Raw genomic sequence first — 21,938 nt, 5'->3', positions numbered from 1 at the left:
AAGGCCCGCTGCATACAAGATAGTTTAGTCGCTGAGATGGAGATAGGAGATGGCTTTAAATTCTTTGGGGTAAGCATCTCCAGCGACGTTGATGTGATGGCCAAGAACAAGCACAGGCACCTCAATTTCCTCATAAGCCTGAGGGAGATTGGCTTTCTGAAATTTCATCATGACCGGAAAGGTCCGTTTCCTGGCTGCTGCTATCAGGTTCCTGAATGAACCCCGAAGTAGTAATATGATATTGCCTCTGCTTTATAGCAAGTGACCTCCCTCTGTCACTCTGCACTTTTATACTGAGTCTTACTTGTTGGACTATGAGACATGTACTGGTCTGCTCGCAAGACAACCTTTAACATTTTTGACATAAGCGACAATAAACTCAAATTTGGATATAGTTCTCTTGTGACAAGATTTGGAGCTCCACGCCTTTTTAGAGTTTTGACCCATATTCTGGATAGTATTTAACCTGCAGCTGACATGACCAACCCAGATGAACTAGTTATGAGCACATTGCTGGGTTTAGAACCTTCCTGCTGTATATCCCTGTGTCAGAACATGTTAGAACAACTAGGGCAAAGATTATAAAAGGAACTCCTCAGACATTTAATACAGGTGCTCCTCAACATACGATGATGAGGCTACGTTCCAGAAAACCCATAGTAAGTCAACAAAAAAATTGTAAGTCAAAAAAGAATACAGGTATACCTTGTATAACACTGACAGTGTGTATCAGTCCTCACACTGATCCCACTGCCTCACTCTCCTCCAACAGTTGTATCAGTCCCTACACTAATTCCACTGCCCTACTCTCTCTCGACAATGCTGTATCAGTCCCTATACTGATCCCACTGCCCTGCTCTCTCCTGACAGCATTGTATCATTCCCAACACTGATCCCACTCCCCCACTCTTCTCCAACAGCATTGTATCAGTCCCTACACTGAACACACTGCTCCGCTCTCTCCTGACAGCTTTGTATCATTCCCAACACTGATCCCACTGCCCCACTCCCCTCCAACAGCATTGTAACAGTTCCTACACTGATCCCACTTCTCTGCTCTCCAGACAGCGTTGTATCAGTCCCTACACTGATCCCACTGTCCCACTCTCTCCCAGCAGCTCTATATCAGTCCCCACACGGATTCAGCTGCCCTGCTCTCTCCCAAAGCACTGTATCGGTCCCTGCAAGTTTTCTGACTGAACTAAAAGGTGATTGACTAAGGAGGCTACAAAGAATTCACCTTAGAAGAATTATAAACATTTATTTGATAAATCAATGATGCTTGTGATGACCTTACTTTAACATAAATAACAACAGTCACACGACTGTACTATTGTAACTTCATCAAATCATACGTTGGACCATCGTAACTAGGGAAGCACCTGTACTACAGGAAAATAAATTTTAATTTTTGTGGTCTGGCTACAAATAGCTGCATATAAAAGTGAGGCGATGGTAATTATCAGATCGTTGGTGACGTTACAGAGAATGTTTGGGCCATGTGATGAGTTTGTGTTTATACTGTTTGTGGGCCAACAGCAGATCCAGATATCCCAAATACCCTTGTGTTTTTATCTTCCCATGAACCATTATTCATAAAAATCATATTCATGGGCCTGACTGACTTGACATTTTTGCCATGTATCCAATCAAGTGGCAGCATGTCAGATCTCTATTGTTAGAAGGATTATTTGAAGGGTTTCTGTTGGGTCAGACCAGAATTCTCTCAGAACCGTAGAGACAGAAAGATACAGCAAGGAAATGTGCTCTTTGGCCAATCGAGTCCATGCTGAACATTAACCACTCATTAACATTAATCCTCCACTAACCCCTTCTTATTCTCCAAAGACCTTTAGCTTCTGCCACTCACCTACACACCAGGGATAATTAACCTACTAACATGCACACCTTTGGGATATGGCAGGAAAATGGAGCTCCTGGAGTAAACCTGGATAGTACATGCAAACTCCACATGGACACCACCCGAACTCGGGATTGAATCCGGGTCTCCGGCCCTGTGATGTAGTGACTACACAGCTGGGAACCTTTTTTGTTACTTTCCAGGAATTCTCTGGCGCTAAGTAACAGAAAATTTGGGAAAGGTTGAAGGTGCCTCCTCAAACCTTTGGCTGCCCACATCTGTCCGCTCCAGATACTGAGCTACTCGCTCTGGATGAAGTTCCTTTTCAACGTTGTTATCTTCAGACAGAGGGAGGGTGGCAGTGGACTGGGAACTGTAGCGCGTGGTCTGATCAGGCAATGTGTCCCCTGGAAGAGAGCAGCATTCCATCCTCATTCTTCCTGGCAAGAAGATGCTCGATTCAGAATTCTTAGTGGATTTGCTTTGCCTAAAAAAAAAATCAGAACTCGTGAGCTTTATCCTTGAAACTCCTTTCGGTCAGTATAAGCCTCACATTCAAAGGGGGAGGGTGCTCAGGGAAATAAGAGAAAGCAGAAATCACCCAAAGCTTTGTGCTCCTCTCATTGCTTAAAGCCCAACACTTTACCATGTGTTCTTATTTCTCCTGGGTGACTTAGATTCAAATGTTGTTTGCTGACAGCCTGTGATATGCTGGAGGCTGTCTTACATGCTAGTAGCTCTGGGTGTCCTTTTAAACCACCTCTTGAACTCAATGATATTTGCAGCTTTCAGGGATGAAATGTCATTGGAGCGAGATATTTGCAAAAATACATTGGCACATCTGATTGCTTTTTTTAAATAACAGTTACCATTAAGTCATAGAAGTTAACAGCATGGAAACAGGCCATCTGGCACAATTTGTCCATACTGACCTGGTGGTTTCCTTACACTAGACCCATACGTCTGCATTTGGCCCATATCTCTTGAAAATTTTCCTATCCTTGTAGCCTTCTCAATGTCTTTTAAAGGTTAATCTTGCACTTACCTCTTGCAACTCCTTCCTCCCCCCCCCCAACTTTGTGTGAAAAAGGTGCCCTTCACGTCCTCTTTAAATCATTCCCTCCCACCTGAAACCGAGGCCCTCTAGTTTTGACTATCCTACACTGAGCAAAAAAAAATCTATGGCTATCTATCTTACCTACATCCCTCATGATTTTATAAACCTCCATAAGGTCCCCCCTCAACCTCCAATGCCTCGGGGAGAAAAGTCCCCAGCCTATCCAGCCTCTCCTTGTAACCCAAACCTGGTAACATTCTTGTGAATCTTTTCTTCTCCCTTTTCAGCTTCGTGACATCTTTCCAATATCGCTGTCAATACTTGGTGTTTTTATTCCAGATATATTTAGCTCAGTTAATTTGAATACTAAATCTGATTGTACCAGTACAGCCCAAGGAAACAGCCTTCTCTGATCCTTGGTGCAAAACACGCAGACACACAACCAGACATAACACACATACAGGCAAACATACATAGGTATTAATATACAGGTACTCCCCGACTTGTGGCCTACGTGACTTGTGTCCATCTACACGTACGAACGATATTTTTAAAGAAGAAAATATAAAATGTATGCGTTTATGCTGTATTTGACAAACTATAACAGGGATACAGGGCTTGTAAGAGCCAAAATGTGCGAACTTACCTTGTAAGTTGGCATCCTGGGGTCCTTAGGCTGGGTGCGGCCATCCTGATTCCTGTGTGCATTGCTCGAGTCTTTGGGTGGTGCATGCGTGGTGAGTTTGCATATTGGAGTTTGGCTGGCACGTGCATGAGAGTTAAGGATATGAATTCAATATTTCTGGGGCGCTTAACTCTCGCGCATGCGCCAACCAAATTCAAATACACGAGCCCATCTCGTTTACACACAGGAATCAAGATGGCCATGCCCAGAACCAGGACACTGACTAATAAGGTAAGTAAGCAATTCCATCATATGTCCATTCCGAGCTGTAACCAGTCATCCAGAATGGTACAAGAACGTATGCTGGGGAGTACATGCACACAAATAAATAAATAATTGTTGCTTAATGAAGTTGAGAATCTCAGTGTGAGCAGTTCCTTTGGTCGTTCATCATTCTCACTGCCCATGGGAAGAAGCTGTTCCTCAGCCTGGTCGTGCTGGCTCTGATACACCTGCATCTCTTTCTCAATGGGAGCAGCTGAAAGATGATATGTGCGGAGTGGAAGAAGTCCTCAATGATTTTGCACACTTTCTCAGACAACAACCCCTTCGATAGAAGGGGAGGGGGACTCCAAGGACCCTCTCTACCACATGGTCTTGTGGATTTATCTCCTATTTGTCAGCCACAAACGAGCCTGCAGCTGACGTGGACTTTTTACCCCCTCCATAAATCTTCGTCCGCGAAGCCAAGCCAAAGAAAAAAAAATTTTTCTACAGCAGCTGTAGATGCAACCAGCCAGGATGCTCTCACTAGAGCTCCTATGGAAGGTTGACATAATGGTGACCAGTAGCCTTGCCCACTTCAGTCTTCTCTGGAAGTACAGTTGCTGTTGTGCCTTCCTGACAAGTGAGGACACACAACATCTCTAATTAAGGAACGTGGTGCTCTCCATTCTCTCCCTATAGAGCTGTTGATATGTAGTGGAAGGTGGCCGTTCCTGGCCACAATCATCTCCTTCATCTTGTCCACGTTGAGATTCAGGTCGTTACTCGCACACCAACATCATGAGATTTCCACTTCTTATCTGTAGCACAACTCATCGTTGTTGCTGATGAGGCCAACGACTGTTGTTTCATCTGCAAACATAATGATACTGTCGAGGCTGGATCTGGCGATGCAGACGCTGGTCAGTAGCATGAACAGGAGCGGGCTGAGCACGTAGCCCTGAGGTGCGCCAGTGCTCAGCATGACGGTACTCGGCGAATACATTGCCCGCCCCATAGTGGGATTGTATCAGCTCCATCTGTAACTGCTTGATTTTGCCACCATGCATCCAGGTACATAATAACTCTGTAACTCAGTCTTTCACTTTATTCCACATCCCATGTTCACCCCCAAATAAAACACACATCTATTTCTCTCTCTGTTTACCTGCCTCATAAATTGTACGAACTCTACATCCACAGCCTTGTGAGGGACATTTACACCATTCATCCATGCAAGTGCTTCCGCATTTCACTCACCCCCCCCCAACTTGTACAGATCTAACATTGATAGCATAGTTTGTTGTTTCGAATGGCCCACCAGAGGAGAGGTGGCCTGCACCCTGCTTGAGCTGAGCAATAAATAGCAGAAATGCACACCGCAATCAGTTCAATTTCTCTTCTCATCCACTCTGGCAAATAATGCAAAGATGGAAGGACTCAACAGGTCAGGCAGCATCTAGGAGAAACGTTGACAGCTCAGGTCGGCATTCTCTCTCTTGAGACTTTTAATCTAAATATTGACTGTTCATTTCTCTGCAACGATGGGGCCTAGTCTTTCAAATCCCTCCCTTTTCTTTGTTTGCTCAAGATTTTAGTATATGTTGTTCTTATAGTTCCTATGTTTACCTCAATCAACTTGGAGAAACAAAGTTGGTCTCCTTAAATTTAAATGTAGATGTACTGCACGGTAACAAACTCTTCTGGCCGACCAAATACACCAATTAATCTACAATCCCCATGCATTTCGGAAGGGTGGGAGGATACTGGAGCACCCAGAGGAAGCCCATGCAGATACAGTGAAAATGCACAAACTCCTTACAGACAGCGTCGGATTCAAACCCTGGGTCGCTGGCCCTGCGAGCGAAACGCGACTCTCACCATTCAATTCAAGCGTAATGGAGCAACATACAACATGATCAACAACTCTCCCCTAAACTGAGAGGCTGTCAGTCATGTTTTGACTCCACTTTCCAACAAAATTATGTCACCGAAGGACAAAGGTGCTCCTTCTTCTATCCTCTCCACTTTAGCCCTCACCTTTCCTCTGTTCGCTGGACTTGTCGAAGATCTTCGGTAGGGTGAGGGGGAGGAGGAGGGAGAGCGTCAACCAGCTGAAGCCTGAAACCGTGATGCTGGGTCTTTGGAGAATAGAAAGTCTTCATCATCGTCTTCCCATCACCTGCCAAACAGATATCAAGATTAGAAGCACAGGCAGCAGGCAAAGAGCAGCATTTGGAACCCAATCTAGGTGTAGCTAAATAGTCCTTTTACAATGCACAGACTTGGATGAGATGGCATCACTTCCTTGGCAATGCTGCTATTTTTTTTAATGCAGCATGTCAACACCAACATTATTGCCAGATGCCAAGAAACCAGATTGTTCAGTGCCTCAAATTTCTGCACAGCATGATTCCCTTTCTGTGGAAAACAAAGTAACGTCGAATATTAAGGTTTCACCATACGAATTGCAAAACCTGCCGTTTTATTGTTCCGAGTCCAATGCATCCTCAAAGCAACCTGGACAAGCACAGTGGGGCTGAATGGCCTGCAAAGATGCAGGTGGATGATGCTACCATAATTTCTGAGCTACATAGAAGCAGATGTTGACAACACAGGTGGTGCCCATCTAGAATAGAGCAATGGAGATGTGCCTGTCCCTGACCAAAAATTCTCTCAACTCCTGTCACCAAAATCAATCACCTAGGCATTTATTATGCCACTGCTTCCAAGAGACCAATGCACACAACATGGCCACTGCATTCTACTCAGTAACGTGCACTTATTCTCTTCTCCTAAACCTCTTCTTAATGAGTTTCTCAATGAGTTTCATAATTCAAGCCACATCTCATCAATTTTTTAGAGAAGTGTTGAAGCTTGTTAGTTAATCGTTGCACAACCACCATGATGGTCTTGACTATGTGTTCACCTCTAGACAGTCGGTAGCACCTGAAGCCAATGACAATGGGTGACTGATGGTCAGAACATTGGTGGGCTAGAAAGTTGGCTTCCAGGACTCTTTGACCCAATCATCTACCCAGTTGGCCTTGCAAAGGGACCAACTTGTGTCATTTTCTCAATGGGGAGTGAATAAAGGATAGCTGTGGGCACCAACCTCACTTTGTCTTGATCACTGCCCCTATTTCCCCACCAGCTGTGCCAGTGAATCCCCGCCATCCATTACCTGGCCCACAGCACCACCTGCTGGGACTAACTAACATCCTCTGCCACACACACACACACAATACCCTGGATTGCAAGACAGAAGGTAAAGGTTCCATTATAGTCACTTAATACAACATTTCGAATGTAACATACATGAAATTCTTTAACTTCCATAAGGAAGAGAGTCGCCGCTTTGTTCAGCACCCCTCACAGAAATGAAGCCCCAGCGAAGACCCACTCGATTTCCCAACTGCACCAATTAATGTCCTGCTCCCAGTCCAACTGCTGATCATAGTTCCAGACTTGACGCCCCCCCCTTCTCCCTGACAACTGACTCCGTGATGCACTCCCCGCCCCTCTTACTGATTATAGTCCCAAATCAATTAACCATCCCCTCCTGCTACCCACCTTCCCCCTAGCCTCCTCCACCAACCTCTCCTCACGTTCTCATGCCTCTTCCCTTCACATATGGGGCAGTACAGTTGGATCTAGCAGTTAGTGCAATGTCTTTACGGCGCCAGCGATCGGGATAGGATCTTGTGCGGTCTGTAACAAGTTTATATGTTCTCCCAGTGTCTGCGTGGATTTTCCCCAGGAGCTCCGGTTTCCTCCCACCATTCAAAACGTACTGGGGGTTGAAGGTTAATTGGCTGCAAATTGGGCAGCATGGACTCATGGCCGAAATGGCCTGTTATCATGCTGTATGACTAAATTTTAACATTTAAAATTTAAAAAAACTCCTGCCACCACCACCCTGCAAGGCTGACTCCATTACAGAGTAAGTCTTTACCTCATGCACTACTGAACTTATCACGTTATCCAACTCACAAGCCTCTGTGGTCATCAGAAGTAATATTGAGGGCTGAACAATAATCTCATTTTAAATTGCACATAGATAAGGTGTAAATCAATTCACTGGGACAGTAACATGGCAAAAGACCAGGCAATTGTTTTTTTGCTGATATTAGTTAAGGATATGACAACGGCTCTGTACACACTGATCTTTGTGTGTTTCTTCAGGTGGTTGTTTTTCCAGACTCTTTTGTGTAGTCTTCCAAAGACGCTATTTGCCTTGGCAAGTCTGTTGTCTATCTCGTTGTCGATCCTTGCATCAGATGAAATGGTGCAGCCGAGGTAGGTAAACTGGTTGACCGTTTTGAGTTCTGTGTGCCCAATGGAGATGTGGGGGGGGGGGGGGGGTGCTGGTAATCATGGTGGGGAGCTGGCTGATGGAGGACATCAGTTTTCTTCAGGCTGACTTCCAGGCCAAACATTTTGGCAGTTTCCGCAAAACAGGATGTCATGCGCTGGAGAGCTGGCTCTGAATGGGCAACTAAAGCAGCATTGTCTGCAAAGAGTAGTTCACGGACAAGTTGCTCTTGTGTCTTGGTGTGAGCTTGCAGGCGCCTCAGATTGAAGAGACTGCCATCCGTGCGGTACCGGATGTAAACAGCGTCTTCATTGTTGAGGTCTTTCATGGCTTGTTTCAGCATCACGCTGAAGAAGATAGTAAAGAGGGTTGGTGCGAGGACACAGCCTTGCTTCACGCCGTTGTCAATGGAGAAGGGTTCGGAGAGCTCATTGCTCTATCTGACCCGACCTTGTCGGTTTTCGTGCAGTTGGATAACCATGTTGAGGAACTTGGGAGGGCATCCAAGGCGCACTAGTATTTGTCAAAGCCCTTTCCTGCTCACGGTGTCAAAGGCTTTGGTGAGGTCAACAAAGGTGATGTAGAGTCCTTTGTTTTGTTCTCTGCACTTTTCTTGGAGCTGTCTGAGGGCAAAGACCATGTTAGTAGTTCCTCTGTTTGCGCAAAAGCCACACTGTGATTCTGGGAGGACATTTTCGGCAACACTAGGTATTAGTCTATTAAGGAGGATCCTAGCGAAGATTTTGCCTGCAATGGAGAACAGCGTGATTCCCCTGTAGTTTGAGCAGTCTGATTTCTCGCCTTTGTTTTTGTACAGGGTGATGATGATGGCATCACGAAGATCCTGAGGCAGCTTTCCTTGGTCCCAGCAGAGCATGAAAAACTCATGCAGTTGGTATGCGCACACACACACACACACACACACACAACAATCACATATATACATAGAGGTACCATTTAAAATAAATATGTATAAGTATTTGGGATGGTTTACTCGGTTCCAGGACAGTGTTCATCAATCCTACAGTGAGCGGGAAGAAGTTATTTCCCAGCCTGGCGGTCATGATTTTGATGTCCCTGCCCCTCCTCCTTAATGGTAGTGGAACAATACTGGGTACTTTATCCAGGCTAGAATGAATGAATGATTGTTTCCTGATGTGAGATTTGTCGCCAGCCTCCTGACTGAGCAGCAAGTACTGGCACTGGACTATGACAATAATTTTTGGTTGGAGGATGGATAATGTAGGTTTCTTTCTTTCTTATTCTCTCACTTCATATACCAGTATATTTTTTGTTCTCTTGAAGAAAACCAATCAAAACTTAAAATAAAATTGAAATGTGTTCATATTATTCTCTTACCAAGTCAGAGACTTGGTAGATATGTCTCAAAGCACCAGCAATCTGCATTCAATGCTGATTTCAGGTGCCATCTCTATAGAGTTTGCACGTTCTGGTATCCTGCCACATCCCAAAGACACGAGGCTTACTAATTAAGACAAGATCTACACGTACAACAGGCTACTCTTTATCAGCCTTCAACACCATCACACCCTCAGCGCTGGGTCAACAATCTCCAAATCCAGGGCCACTGCATCTCTCTCTGCAACTGGAACCTTACAAATTTGAAATGACACCTCCTTCTGACTGGCACTTACAATTTGCCGGTAGCACCACGGTCATCGGCAGAATCACAGGTGGCAATGACGAAGGGAGAGAGATCACCTCGTTGAGTGGTGTCACAACAACCGGGCATTTAATGTTAGCAAAGCTAAGGAGCTAATTGAGCACTTCATGAGAGGAAATCAGGAGAACATGTACAGGGGGTCCTTGTCGAGGGGTTAGCAGTGGAAAGGGTTAAGGACATCAAATTCCTGGGTGTCAACATCTCTGATGATCTGTCCTGGAGCCTCCATGTCAATGCAATCATGAAAAAGGCTCGCCAGCAGCTATTCTTCGTTAGGGGTCTGAGATTTAGTATGTCACCATAGAGGCTTGCAAATTTCTGCAGGTGTACTGTGGAGAGCATTCTGACTGGTTACATCACTGTCTAGCACAAAGCAGCCAATGCAGAGGAAAACCCTCGAGAGTTGTGAACTCAGCCAGCATCATCACGGGTAACAGTCATCACTCCATCAAGAACATCTATAAGAGGTGGTGTCTTAAGAAACGAGCCTCTATCCTCAAGAACCCTCTCCACCCAGATCATATTCTCTTCACACTGCTACCATCAGGAAGGAGGTAGAGGAGTCTAAAGACGAACAGCCAGAGGCACAACTGCTTCTTCCCCTCAGCTATCAGATTTTGGAATGGACAATGAACCACAGATACTAACTCACTTTCTCTTCTTTTTGCACTAATTTATTTATTTTTACCCTCAAAGAGTGGTGTCTGTGTGGAAGTAGTGGAGGCAGGTACAATGTTATCTTTTAAGAAAAAAATTGGACACTATATGGATGGAAAGGGCATGGAGGGTTATGGGCAGAGAGCAGGTCAGTGGAACGAGGAGAGTTTCTCCACAGACTAGAAGGGCCGTAATGACCCGTTTCTGTGCTGTAATGGTTACATGGTTAAAAGGTATGGAACTGTGGAGTGCGATAGAACAGAGGGATCTGGGAATACAGATATATAATTTCTTGAAATTGGTGTCAAAGTAGAGTTTTTGGCACATGGATCCTTATAAATCAAGGTACTGTCCAGGAGTTGGGATCTTATGTATAGATGACTATGGGCTGGGTGCAGGTCGATGGGACTAGGAGGAAAAAGAGTTGGCATGGACTAGATAAGCTAAGGAGGCTGTGTCTGTGCTGCAGTGTTCTATGGTTCTTTTAGAGAGAGCAGAGAGAGAGCAGAACCATGACTCCAGAATGGCAATGGTGCCAATGGGAAAGAGACCTGATGGAGTTAATAGATCTGGCTAACTACTTGCCATATCCAATTACCTTTTGCATACAGACTAAAATTAATCACTTGTTTCATGGTTTCTTTTTACTTGATCCAATGACACCATAACATTTGAAATTAGGTTAGCATATTCTATCCATGGTTCTATATATTGCAGTCATAAAACATTCCTGTATTAGATGCACCATATGTCTGTGGTTTGTTTATAATTATACAACTATACTGGTTTTGAGCTATACAAACTATCCTCTGCAGCACATTTTAAAATATAGAAGATTCTACATGTCATCTAAGATATAGAGCAGTGTGTTCAACATATAGTTGCTGCACCTTGGAATGAATTACGCATTCTGAATATTCTCCACCATATACTACCTTTAGGATAAACATCATCAACAAGTTATGTTAAACATTTTAGCAAGAGTCAATGAGCTGTTGTAGAACTGAAAGAAGGAAAAGTCCCAGATTAAGCTCCTGGTCATTATTCAGTGACAAAGATTCAAAGTTGGCTAAAGACAGGATTGCATCCCCACAGTCAAAGAGCATGCTGACACATACGGGCTCGATATGTGCCCGCCTAGAAACTTGTAGTGCCCTGTGAAACTAGACTCCAGACCAACTGCTCGTCCATCAGAAAAGAGGAATGTAGGAGCGGCTAACAGACCAACAGTGAGCTGGTGCTGCCCTCTATAGATAGAAAAATAGTACTACAACATTCTGAAAGGAGACAATAGGTGCTTTTAAACTGCAGCACCCAGGTAGCCCTCCTGGGACCCAGGTGTGATTAGTGGGGCAAAGGGGCCTCCAGCACCTTTTAAGCTGCAGAGGGAATAGCCCAAGTAAATTGCCAACCTCGCGATTTAAGGGGATCCTGCCCGCATGATGGCGCGGTAAGTGACGTGTCACATAGTCTTCCCTGTCCCACCCACCAGCTGTCAGTTTCCCCCCCATAACCCACAGCAGTCGAACCCTCTGCCCCCGTGGCAGCCGATCCCTCTTCTCTCTCCCCCTGCAGCAGCGACATCACAGGAGTAACTGGGTTGGCCATTTTGCTGTTCAAGCCGCTGGTTGACGCATCCTGGGCAAGTTTAACTGAGTTCCCTGACTACCTCCAAGGTAGGGCAGGGACCCAGTTGACTTTGGACGACGCTGACTGGTCGGATTGTGAGTGGGGCACTAACCAGGCAAATTGCCCAGTTAACCCCATTTTACAAAGCAGTTTGAAAGCACCTAATATCCCAACCACATTGTTGGCACTGCAAACAGATTACATTGTAAACCCAACAGCTTAGTTTAATACCTCATCCAAAGTTCTATCTTCCTTTGAGCTTCACGTGTGTGGTGACCTGGAATATATGTTCAAATTCTGGAGTGCAACACACAAAAGTGCTGGGAAAAACTCAGCAGATTAAGGGGCATGGTTAGCATAGTGGAGAGTGCAATGCAGTTACAGTCCGAGCGATCGGGACCTGGGTTCAAATCCTGCACCGTATGTAAAGATTTTGTAGGTTCTCCCTGTGACTGCATGGGTTTTCCCTGAGGGCTCCAATTTTCTCCAATTGGGTGTAATTAGCATGGGCTCATGGGCTGAAAGGGCCTTCTACTGAGCTGAATGTCTAAATTTAAATTTAAAATTTAAAAATCACGCAGTGTCAATAAGGAGCAAAGGGATTTAACCAATATTTCAGGCCCAGGCCCTTCGTCAAGGATAACATACCGCACCAAACCATTTCCTCCAGACGATCAACCACCTATTCACCCTAATCCTAAACCTAACTCTTTTTAGTCACCCCACATTCGCATCAACCCCTACCCCCCACCCCCCCCCCACCCCACAAACTCACCTCCACACCAGCGGTAAATTTAGAGAGGCTAATTAACCCATCAACCTGGATGTCTTTGGGATCTGGGAGGAAACTGGAGCAGCTGGAGGAATACACATGGTCACAGAAAGAACATACAAACTCCACACAGGTGCAGCACTGGAGGTCAGGATCGAACCTGGGTCTCTGAAGCTGTAAGGCAGCCGCCCAGCTCACTGCACTACTTGAGCTCAATGAAAAGTCATAAGACGATGACGAGGTGTTGCTCTCCACCTCACTATCATCTGCAGTGCAACGATTACATGACAGGCAACCAGGCATGATCTGGAGAGGTTGACACCAGCAGAGTCAACGTTGGGCAACACCAACTGAGGCTGCTAGATCACAGCCATTGGGACTGAGGCTCAATGGACTTTGGGTGAAACCCGATGGCCTGCAGACGCACCGAAATGTTGGAGGAACTCAACCTTATTAGGAGCTCCCACTTCATTTAGTGTGAGTATCACTTTAAGGGCAAGCACAGGCTGCAACCATTCACAGCTCTGGAGAGACTGGGTGGCACCAGCCTGTACCCAAATTCACTACTTTGTGGAGAGGAGAAAGGACATTGGGGTGTTTTCCAGGGACACGGGTGGTGAAAGAGTCCCAGGAATGCTACCCAATTTAAAAGGGGCTAGAGAGAGGTTTGTGACCAGTCAGGAGGTTAGGTTACTTCTTCCATTTGATGAGGCCGAGACTGATAAATTCTTTTGAGAAAGATGCTGAGAGTTTAAAGTGGCCACAAGACCATTAGTGTGAGTAAGGGGAAAGCCCAGCAGGTTTACTCTGCCCTTACAACTGAACAAGCTGCTGATTATGAGACGATAAAGCAAGACATGTTTAAAGCTTATGAATTTGTTCTGGAAGCTTCTGGAATTGGATGAAATTGGTGAACCAGTCCAATATGGATTTTGTGTACAAGAAAACTGTATGCTTTGATTGATGGTGCACTAAAAAAATGATTATAACAGACTGAGAGAGCTGGTGTTAGTTGAGGAAATTAAAAGGTATATTCCTAATGACATAAAAGCATATTTAGACAAAAAAGGAGTAGAAAATTGGCAATAATCTTCTATATTAGCAGATGAGTTTGCTTTAACCCACAAGGTTAATTTTGTACCAAGTAGAACCTTCCAAAAGGGTAATATGGACTATCCAAATAAGTTAGAAAATACATCGGGAAGTAGTGCTTGGGGTAAAGATGAAGAGAAGCAAGAAAAAAACCTTCAGGTCTCCTTTGCCACTATTGTAAGAAACTTAGTCAGGTGAATTGTTCTGCGCTAAAAAAAAAAAGAAAAGGAGGCGAAGCCAGATGCATAAATTCAAAGAGATGAAACATATAGAAATTAAAAAGATTCCAGACCTGCTGATAACGTTAGGGATGAATTCAAACATTTTGTGTCAGAGAGTTTGGTTTCAGAAAAGAAAGGGCCACCACAAGTGCCAGCGAAAATCCTTCGAGATACTGGGACCATTCGTGTTGGACAGTGCTTTGCAGTTTGGCGATGAGACTTTCATGGGTGAAACATATTTGATTCGAGATCTGGGGAGCGATCTGGAGTTGATACCTCTGCACAGGATGGGGTTGACATCAGCATTAGTTGATGGACCTGTTACAAAAGGGATCCGATCAAGTTTACCAATTGAGGGAGTTTCATTGTTATTGGGAAATAACCTTGCAGAGGATAAAGTTGTCTCTGTGGTGTGGTTGATAGCTAAGCCAGTAATTGTTGAGACAAAGACCAATTCTTGTGTCCATTCTGCGTAGTGACTCGGACTACGGCTAAAAAGCTTGGCAGAGCAGACAGTCCTGTGCAGACTGATTTCACAAGGATCAGAAACTATGATAGTCCAAAAGAGCACTCAGGTTGTAATGACCTACTAAAGACATTACCTCCTTCTTTATTGGACCAGAGTTCTGGTGTTAAACTAGAGCGTAAAGATCTGTCATTATCACAAGAAGAGTTTATAGAGGGCAGAACAAAGATCCCAATCTTACTGAAATGAGAGATAAGGCTCTCTCTGATGATTAAATTAAGAAAGTGCCAGTTAGCTATTATTTCAAGGATGACGTGTTGATGAAGAAGTGGAGACCATCTGATATCCCTGCTAGTGAAGAACGGGCAGTTGTTCACCAGGTTGCAGTCCTTAAAGCCTATAGGGATGAAATGTTAAACTTGGCCCATAAGCACATGGTTGGGTGGTCATCTTGGTGGAAGAAAAACTATGTATAAGATTACAAAACAATTCTATTGGCCTATTTTAAAAAAGATGTTGGGACATTTTGCCAGACATGTTATAGTTGTCAGGTTGTAAATACACCCAATCAAGGTCCCCCAGTGGCTCCATTACAACCTATTCCTGTTTCTGATTAAACTTTTGCTGAAGTTATTGTGGATTGTGTCGGCCCATTGCCCAAGACAAAAGCTGGGAATCCATATTTATTTACTATCGTGTGTACAGCCTCCAAGTTTCCAGAAGCAGTACTACTACTTATAGAAATATTAAAACTAGAGCGATGTCAAAAGCTCTTACAAAATTTTTCACTTTAGTCAGTTTGCCTAAAGACATTCAATCAGACCAGGGAAGTAATTTCATGTCGGGGCTGTTTCAGCAGGTACTTTATAAATTGGGAGATAACCAAATCTCGTTATCAGCAAATCATCTAGAAACTCAAGGGGCCTCAGAGAGGTTCCATTTGACCTTCAAAACCATAATGAAGACCTATTGTTGTGAGAATGAGGAGGACTGGGATGAGGGAAAGAGCCTGTCCAAGAATCACGTGGCTTTCACCCATTTGAGCTGGTGTTTGGACACCAAGTTAGAGGACCTTTAGTGTTGTTGAAGGAACAATGAGTTAATGAGGAAGTGCTGTTGAAATTGTTAGTTTATGTTTCAAAGTTTAAAGATTGTTTGCAATAAGTCTGAGCTGAAGAGAATTTGAAAATGGCTCAAGGCAAAATGAAGGTCTGGTATGATTAAAAAGACTCAGATGAGAACTTTTAAACTGGGGGTTAAAGTGTAAACATTTATCCCAACAAATTCCAATCCCCTTAGGGCTAAATTGTCAGGCCATCTGAGATGGAGTCAAAGGTGAATTAAGTCAGCTACGCAGTTAGAACACCTGATCCGAGATGCAAAACGCAGCGTTTCCATGTCAAGATGTTAGTTAAAGCCTTATTTTGAGAACTTGGGTTTTAGCAAGGAACAACTTTCACCACACTTAAAACAAAACATTGTCCCAGTTCGTCTGTCTAATTTGACTGTTTTATTGAATTTTGATGCTAAGTTGTCTCATCTTCAGCCCCAGGACAAAGAACAAATGAAACAGCTACTTTGAAAATTTTGGAACCTGTTTCCAGATGTGCCTCTGAGAAATTCAATAGCTTTTCATGATGTTAATGTTGGAGATGCCAAACTTATCAAACAACATCCATATTGAATGAATGTTGAAAAGTATAGACTGGTAAATGAAGTGATTGAATGCATGTTAAAGAATGATATTATTAGATGTTCTACCTCAGATTGGAGTTCACTTTGTGCTCTGCTCTGTAAATCAAATGGGACAGTTAGATTTCGCTCTGATTATTGAAAAGTTAATGAGGTAAGAAAGACAGATGCTTATCCTATCCCTAGTGTGGCTGATTGTGTGGACAAGGTTGGAAAGGCTAAGTTTCTTACAAAGATAGACTTATAAAAAGGTTACTGCTGTGTTCCTTTAACAGACAGGGTAGGGAAATTTCTGCATTTGTGACCTCGTCAGGGTTATATAAAAACAATGTTTTAACATTTGGAATGAAAAATGCTCCAGGGACATTCCAAAGAATGATTAATTCTGTGATTCAAGGCTTAGAGCAAACGGATGCTTATGTTGATAATTTGGTTATGGGGAATGAGACCTGGGAAGCACATATCTGAGTTTGAGAAATTATTTGACAAAACTTTCAAAAGCAAACCTTACTGTTAATTTAGCTAAAAGTGAATTTGGTCATGCTACTGTGACTTATCACATATTGGTCAAACCATGCCTGGGATTTGGAAGTATCATGGAAGTCACACATTTCATTTCCCCTACACAAGGTAAAGGGGAGTTGTGACAACCGTTCCTATAAAAGGATAATTCTCTGGAAGAAACTCGACAAGGATTTGAGAGTTTTCGGCAGTCTGGTCATTCAGTCAGTCTGGTCATTCAGTCTCTCCCATCTCCTTCATGATTACTCTGTGCATCAGTTTAAAAGTCTATGTTTCAACAATGAATTTCTAAGACCGAACTTTGGAATGACTTTCCAGAATTGTGTCTAAGCTATAATGGTTTGGGTATACATTCGTATATAGTTGGGTTTGATTTCGTTATTAATAAATAGTGTTTTAAAAGAAGAAGAATAACATTACCTTGGTGAATTTCCATTGCTGCTGGTCTGCAATGTAACAGCATCTATAGGAGACAAAGATTATAGCCGACGTTCGGGCCTGAACCCTTTTTCAAAGAATATTGAAAAGTCTGACTGAGTTCCTCTAGCATTTCAATGGACTTTAGCCTGCATCATGAAACCATTTGGACAAAGGAGGCGAGCAGATCGGAGGAATGGTGTGGAAAATAAAATCAACTGCTCTGCATGGTGAGAGAAAGCTACAGGGTCTAAATAGTCAGAGAAAACTGCCAGCCTTTTACAAGTGCTGCACCATGAGGACAAACTGCAGGCAATGAACAATGAAGCAAAACTGCAATCACTGCATCAAGAGTAAAATCTGAATTTGATGCATCGTGAGGCAAAAACACAGCCTTGCACCACTGGAGGAAGGCACTAGACCCTCCTCCCCCCCCCCCCCCCACAAACTGCATGATTAGTCTGCCTTGACCAATCATTGTACTTCTTTGAACAATGCCCATAATTGTACCTGACTGTCCTTGTAACATTATGTGCTCAAGCAATCCAGGAAGAAGTCTGGGGGAAGTCGAGGAAAGGTCTTGCTCACTGAGGAACTGCTCTCATCTCCTGCGAAAGTAGAGACCAGGCAAGAACACGATTGGCTCTGAGTGAAAGACAGACACGATTGTGAAAAAGATCCATGCTGGCTGCATCCATGCTTTCCGGAGGAGTAAAAAAAAACAAGAGGAAACTTGGAAGTGGGAAATGCCTAGGATTCTGAACCATGTGAATTTGTGCCTGAAGAGAGCAGAATAACGGAGCTTCTATTTCCTTTTATGGTCGTCATCTTGACATTGAGCAGATCAGGAGCGAGTTCCTGTTAAACATTCTTCAGTTCATCGCCAAGTGAAGAGCACCAGGGTAACATGTGGATAACATAGCAGAACAATTCTACTGAAGTCCTTCCAGATTAGGTAAATTATTGGTTGGTTATAGAACGAACACCACAATCCCTTCTCAAAACTCAAAGGATGCTAGTTTGGGCCTAGATAATTTTGCATCACATCCCAGCATTCCCTATTCCATACACTGGTCACATAAGCCGCAACTGGAAAGTATCACAGTTCCATTCCTTAATTTATTCACTTTGGTTCAACTGTTGTGACGCTTAAACCCATATATAATAATTACACAATGCAGAAAAGTGCGGGAGGAACCCAGCAAGTCATGCAGCAGCCACAGAAAGCAATAGGCAGTCAACATTTCAGGCCTGAGCCTTTCCTCGGGAATGGCAAGATTGAGCAAACACTGGAATAAGAAGGTGGGAGGCTGGGGAGAGCAGAGGATTATAGGTGCAAGGTGAATACCGGTGGGTATTAATAGTTATACTCCCAATGATGTTTCTCACCCATTCAGTATTGTTTGTATTCATTGCTGATCTCTTTCTGAGCAGTGAAATGGAAGGTTGCTCAGCACCTCAAACAGCTCATCTTCTTCATACCCTCTTCATGCAACAGAAGCTGCACCAATTCCAGTTGAAATTGAACCGCCTTCCCAAGATATTTAAAGGTGGCCCAATTCTACAGCTATTCTCTAGTATAAAATATTAACTTTTACCTTTTCCAAGTTGAATTGGGAAGGGTTGTGCCTGTCATGTGACAGCATTGCCCCCTACCTAGTCAGAGGACACACACACTAGCTACCAATCAAAGTTTGGTTGTGCCCCACCCATTAGTGCACATCTTGCCATTATTCCATGTAAATTACCTGGACTGCACTCTCCAGCCTGCCTGTACTGGGCCTTGGGCCACTGGCTGTTGCAATTGGATTAACCCTCTTGGGTTCAAGCCATTGGACCCTGCAAATGTTCTGGGCTGGACCCTCCAGCACTATAAAGGTGCCATGTGCTCTTTCTTCTTTCTCTTTTGCCATCTTTGAGGGCCACCCTGCTTTACCCCAGGCTGAGGAATGTGAAACAGTGCTAGAGAAATTGTTGGTGAGCCATGCACTAATGAGGGTTGGGAGCATTGATTATTGCCTCTAAATAGCACAGAGCAGTGTCTGCACAGAGTCAAGGGGTGGTAGGCATTGTATTAACTTTTCCCTTGGTTGTTTGTGTGTATGCAGTTTGCTCCCATGTTTGTTATTAGTTGCCTGCATGTGTTTAATTGCTTACTGATTTTTTCCCACGATCACTAATAAACTATATGTGTTATTCGGTACAGACCCAACTTTTTCCCACGATCACTAATATACTGTACATGTTGCTTCACTGCCACTAACTTTTTCCCACGGCGTGTGTGTGTGTGTGTGTGTGTGTGTGTGTGTGTGTGTGTGTGTGTGTGTGTGTGTGTGTGTGTGTGTGTGTGTGTGTGTGTGTGTGTGTGTGTATACTCCATCTGTTACCAATTCCCACACTTGCCTTCTGTAATAAAATCATTCACTACAAAAATGTGTTCAGAGTCCTTGCCTTTGAGACCTACCAAACCTGTTTCCTCACTCATAACGATTGGGGCTGTGAGCAAGGTCTCAGAGGTCTTGGCTAGACACAGGCATGGGGAAAAGTTCTGGAACAGAGGCAAAAAAGTGCAGGCACCGAGGATAGGATTCCAAAGGAGGGATCTGAGCACTTGGCCAGCTTGCTGGCAGACCACAGTAAACCAGTGGACAGGTCCGAGCAGTTGGACCCACAGTGTAAAACTGGGGCACCATGTGGTCTCCCTCCTTAAGAAGTCAGGGTTCCTCAAAGCCAAAGGGAGTCAAAGGGGTGCCTTTTGGCTGTTTGTGTCCCTCCTGAGATGCCAGGACAGGATTACTAAACAGACCCAGCATTTATGCAGCCAGAAGGACAGGGAGTTAGAAAAGTTCCGGCAGGGTGGCTGCACACTGCAGGAGCCAGTCCAGGCTGCCCAGACTTGAGCTCACGATCGAGAACAGGGGGACTGAAGTCTTCTGCAGGCTAATACAGCTGCAGCAGGGGCTGGCAGCCAGCCCCTCAAAGATCCAAGCCCTGATCTAGCATGATAACAATTTGGACACGTGGCTGGGGGATGAGGATATATGGTTAAACAACGTTGAGGAAGGGGTGCCCGAGGAGCCTACGACCCACAACCACCCGCTACACTCACGAACCCCTACACACTTGACCCATCACCATTCAGTCCCTGGTCCACCACAGAGAGGAGGATGTGGATGACCAAGCTGCAGGAGGGGCATGCCCATGGACACACCGAGACCACAGAGACCCAAGATTTCTCACTAAAGGAGCTGTTTCAGCTGGTGGATCGCTACCACTAATGGCCAGGTGAGCACCTGGCTACGTGGCTGTGGAATGAGGGGGCCCCAACTTGAGCCTCTCTCATCAAGAGGCAAGTGCCCTAGGGAGCCTCTCTGACCTCAAAGCAATGTGGAAGGGTGCTGGAGAAACTGTTGGTAAGATGTGCACTGTTAAAAGGGTTGGGAGGGTTTAATTAGAGTCCCTTGTAGCATAGAGCCGTGCCTGCACTGAGTCAAGGGGTGGTGGGGCAACGTAGTGATTTTTCCCTTCATCATTGTGTATATGAGTTGAGAGAGAGCGCGCGTGAGACAGAGTCCGCGCGAGAGTGCGCGAGTGTGAGAGAGAGAGTGTGTGTGTGTGTGTGTGTGTGTGTGTGTGTGTGTGTGTGTGTGTGTGTGTGTGTGTTTATTCATTTACCATTTCCCACACTTGCCTTCTGTAAATCAAATCCTTCCCCATCAAAACTGTGTTCTGAGTCCTTATCTTCAAGATCTACCAAACCTGTTTCCTCACTCACAACACAAGTGTTTTCCAGTCTTTTTCTGCCAATATTCTTGAAATGAAACTCAATTCAATCATGGCATTTAATTTTCATTTGGAAGCACAGCATGGTTGCAGGGGATTCCAGCCCACAAGCCTGTGCCATCCAATTTCACTCACATGACCAATCAACCCACTCACCCCACATATCTTTGGGATACGGGAGGAAACTGGAGAATCCAGAGGAAACCCACACAGACACAAAGAAAACATAAAAACTTCTTACAGACCGCAACAGATCAAACCTGGGGTGCATCTGCTGTAACTGTGCCGTGCTGACCGCTATGCTGACCATACTGACTTAATAACGATTTACCTTTACCAATGCTTCCTGGACTTGTGACAGAACCTGGCACATTCCCTGTGATTGAGTTGCAAGAAATAGCCATCATGGGCCCACTATTCCCTGGAAATTGAAGCAGAAGAGTTCAGTGTGAGGCTTAAAATTGGTTCAATTACATCCAAGTTCCTCAAAGAATTTATCTCAGCAAATTTAGCTTCAAATACGGGAGGTAAATGAGAAGACTACAGATGCTGGAGGAACTCAATGGGTCAGGCAGCATCCGTGGAAGGCAAGAGATGGTCAACATTTCAAGCCAAAACCATCATCAGGAAAAGCAAGAAATGGGCAACATGCCAAATGAAAATGTGGGGGTGGGGGGTGCATGTGAAGGGAAGGATCACAGTCTGGCAGGTGATGGGGGGGGGGTATGAAGGGAAGGAACACAGTCTGGCAGGTGACAGGTGAATACAGGTGTGAAGGGGAAGAAATGGAACAGAAAAAAAAGCTGAGGCGTGATAGAAGGAAAAGGCAAAGGGTTGAGAAAGAAGCATTCTGATAGGAAGAAGGAAGGGAAGGGGATGGG

General features: G+C 44.5%; 1 protein-coding gene across 4 annotated transcripts in view; it reads right to left on the bottom strand.

The window, feature by feature from the left end:
- robo4 (roundabout, axon guidance receptor, homolog 4 (Drosophila)) overlaps window positions 1-21,938 on the bottom strand; it is a 144,311-nt gene that overhangs the window by 14,305 nt on the left and 108,068 nt on the right. For 3 of the 4 annotated variants that reach the window (XM_069894496.1, XM_069894497.1, XM_069894499.1), the window contains 3 exons: window positions 21,389-21,478; window positions 5,848-5,989; window positions 2,124-2,348 (listed from right to left, as the gene is read on the bottom strand). In XM_069894496.1, coding sequence (XP_069750597.1) covers window positions 2,124-2,348; window positions 5,848-5,989; window positions 21,389-21,478 — 457 coding nt within the window. The remainder of the gene's footprint in view (window positions 1-2,123; window positions 2,349-5,847; window positions 5,990-21,388; window positions 21,479-21,938) is intronic. The other variant, XM_069894498.1, reaches the window with a different exon arrangement.

Source organism: Narcine bancroftii, chromosome 8 (genome assembly GCF_036971445.1).
Source record: "Narcine bancroftii isolate sNarBan1 chromosome 8, sNarBan1.hap1, whole genome shotgun sequence".
Lineage (NCBI taxonomy): Eukaryota > Metazoa > Chordata > Chondrichthyes > Torpediniformes > Narcinidae > Narcine > Narcine bancroftii.
Note: the sequence above shows the minus strand (reverse complement) of the source record. Positions and strands in the feature narration are given on the sequence as shown.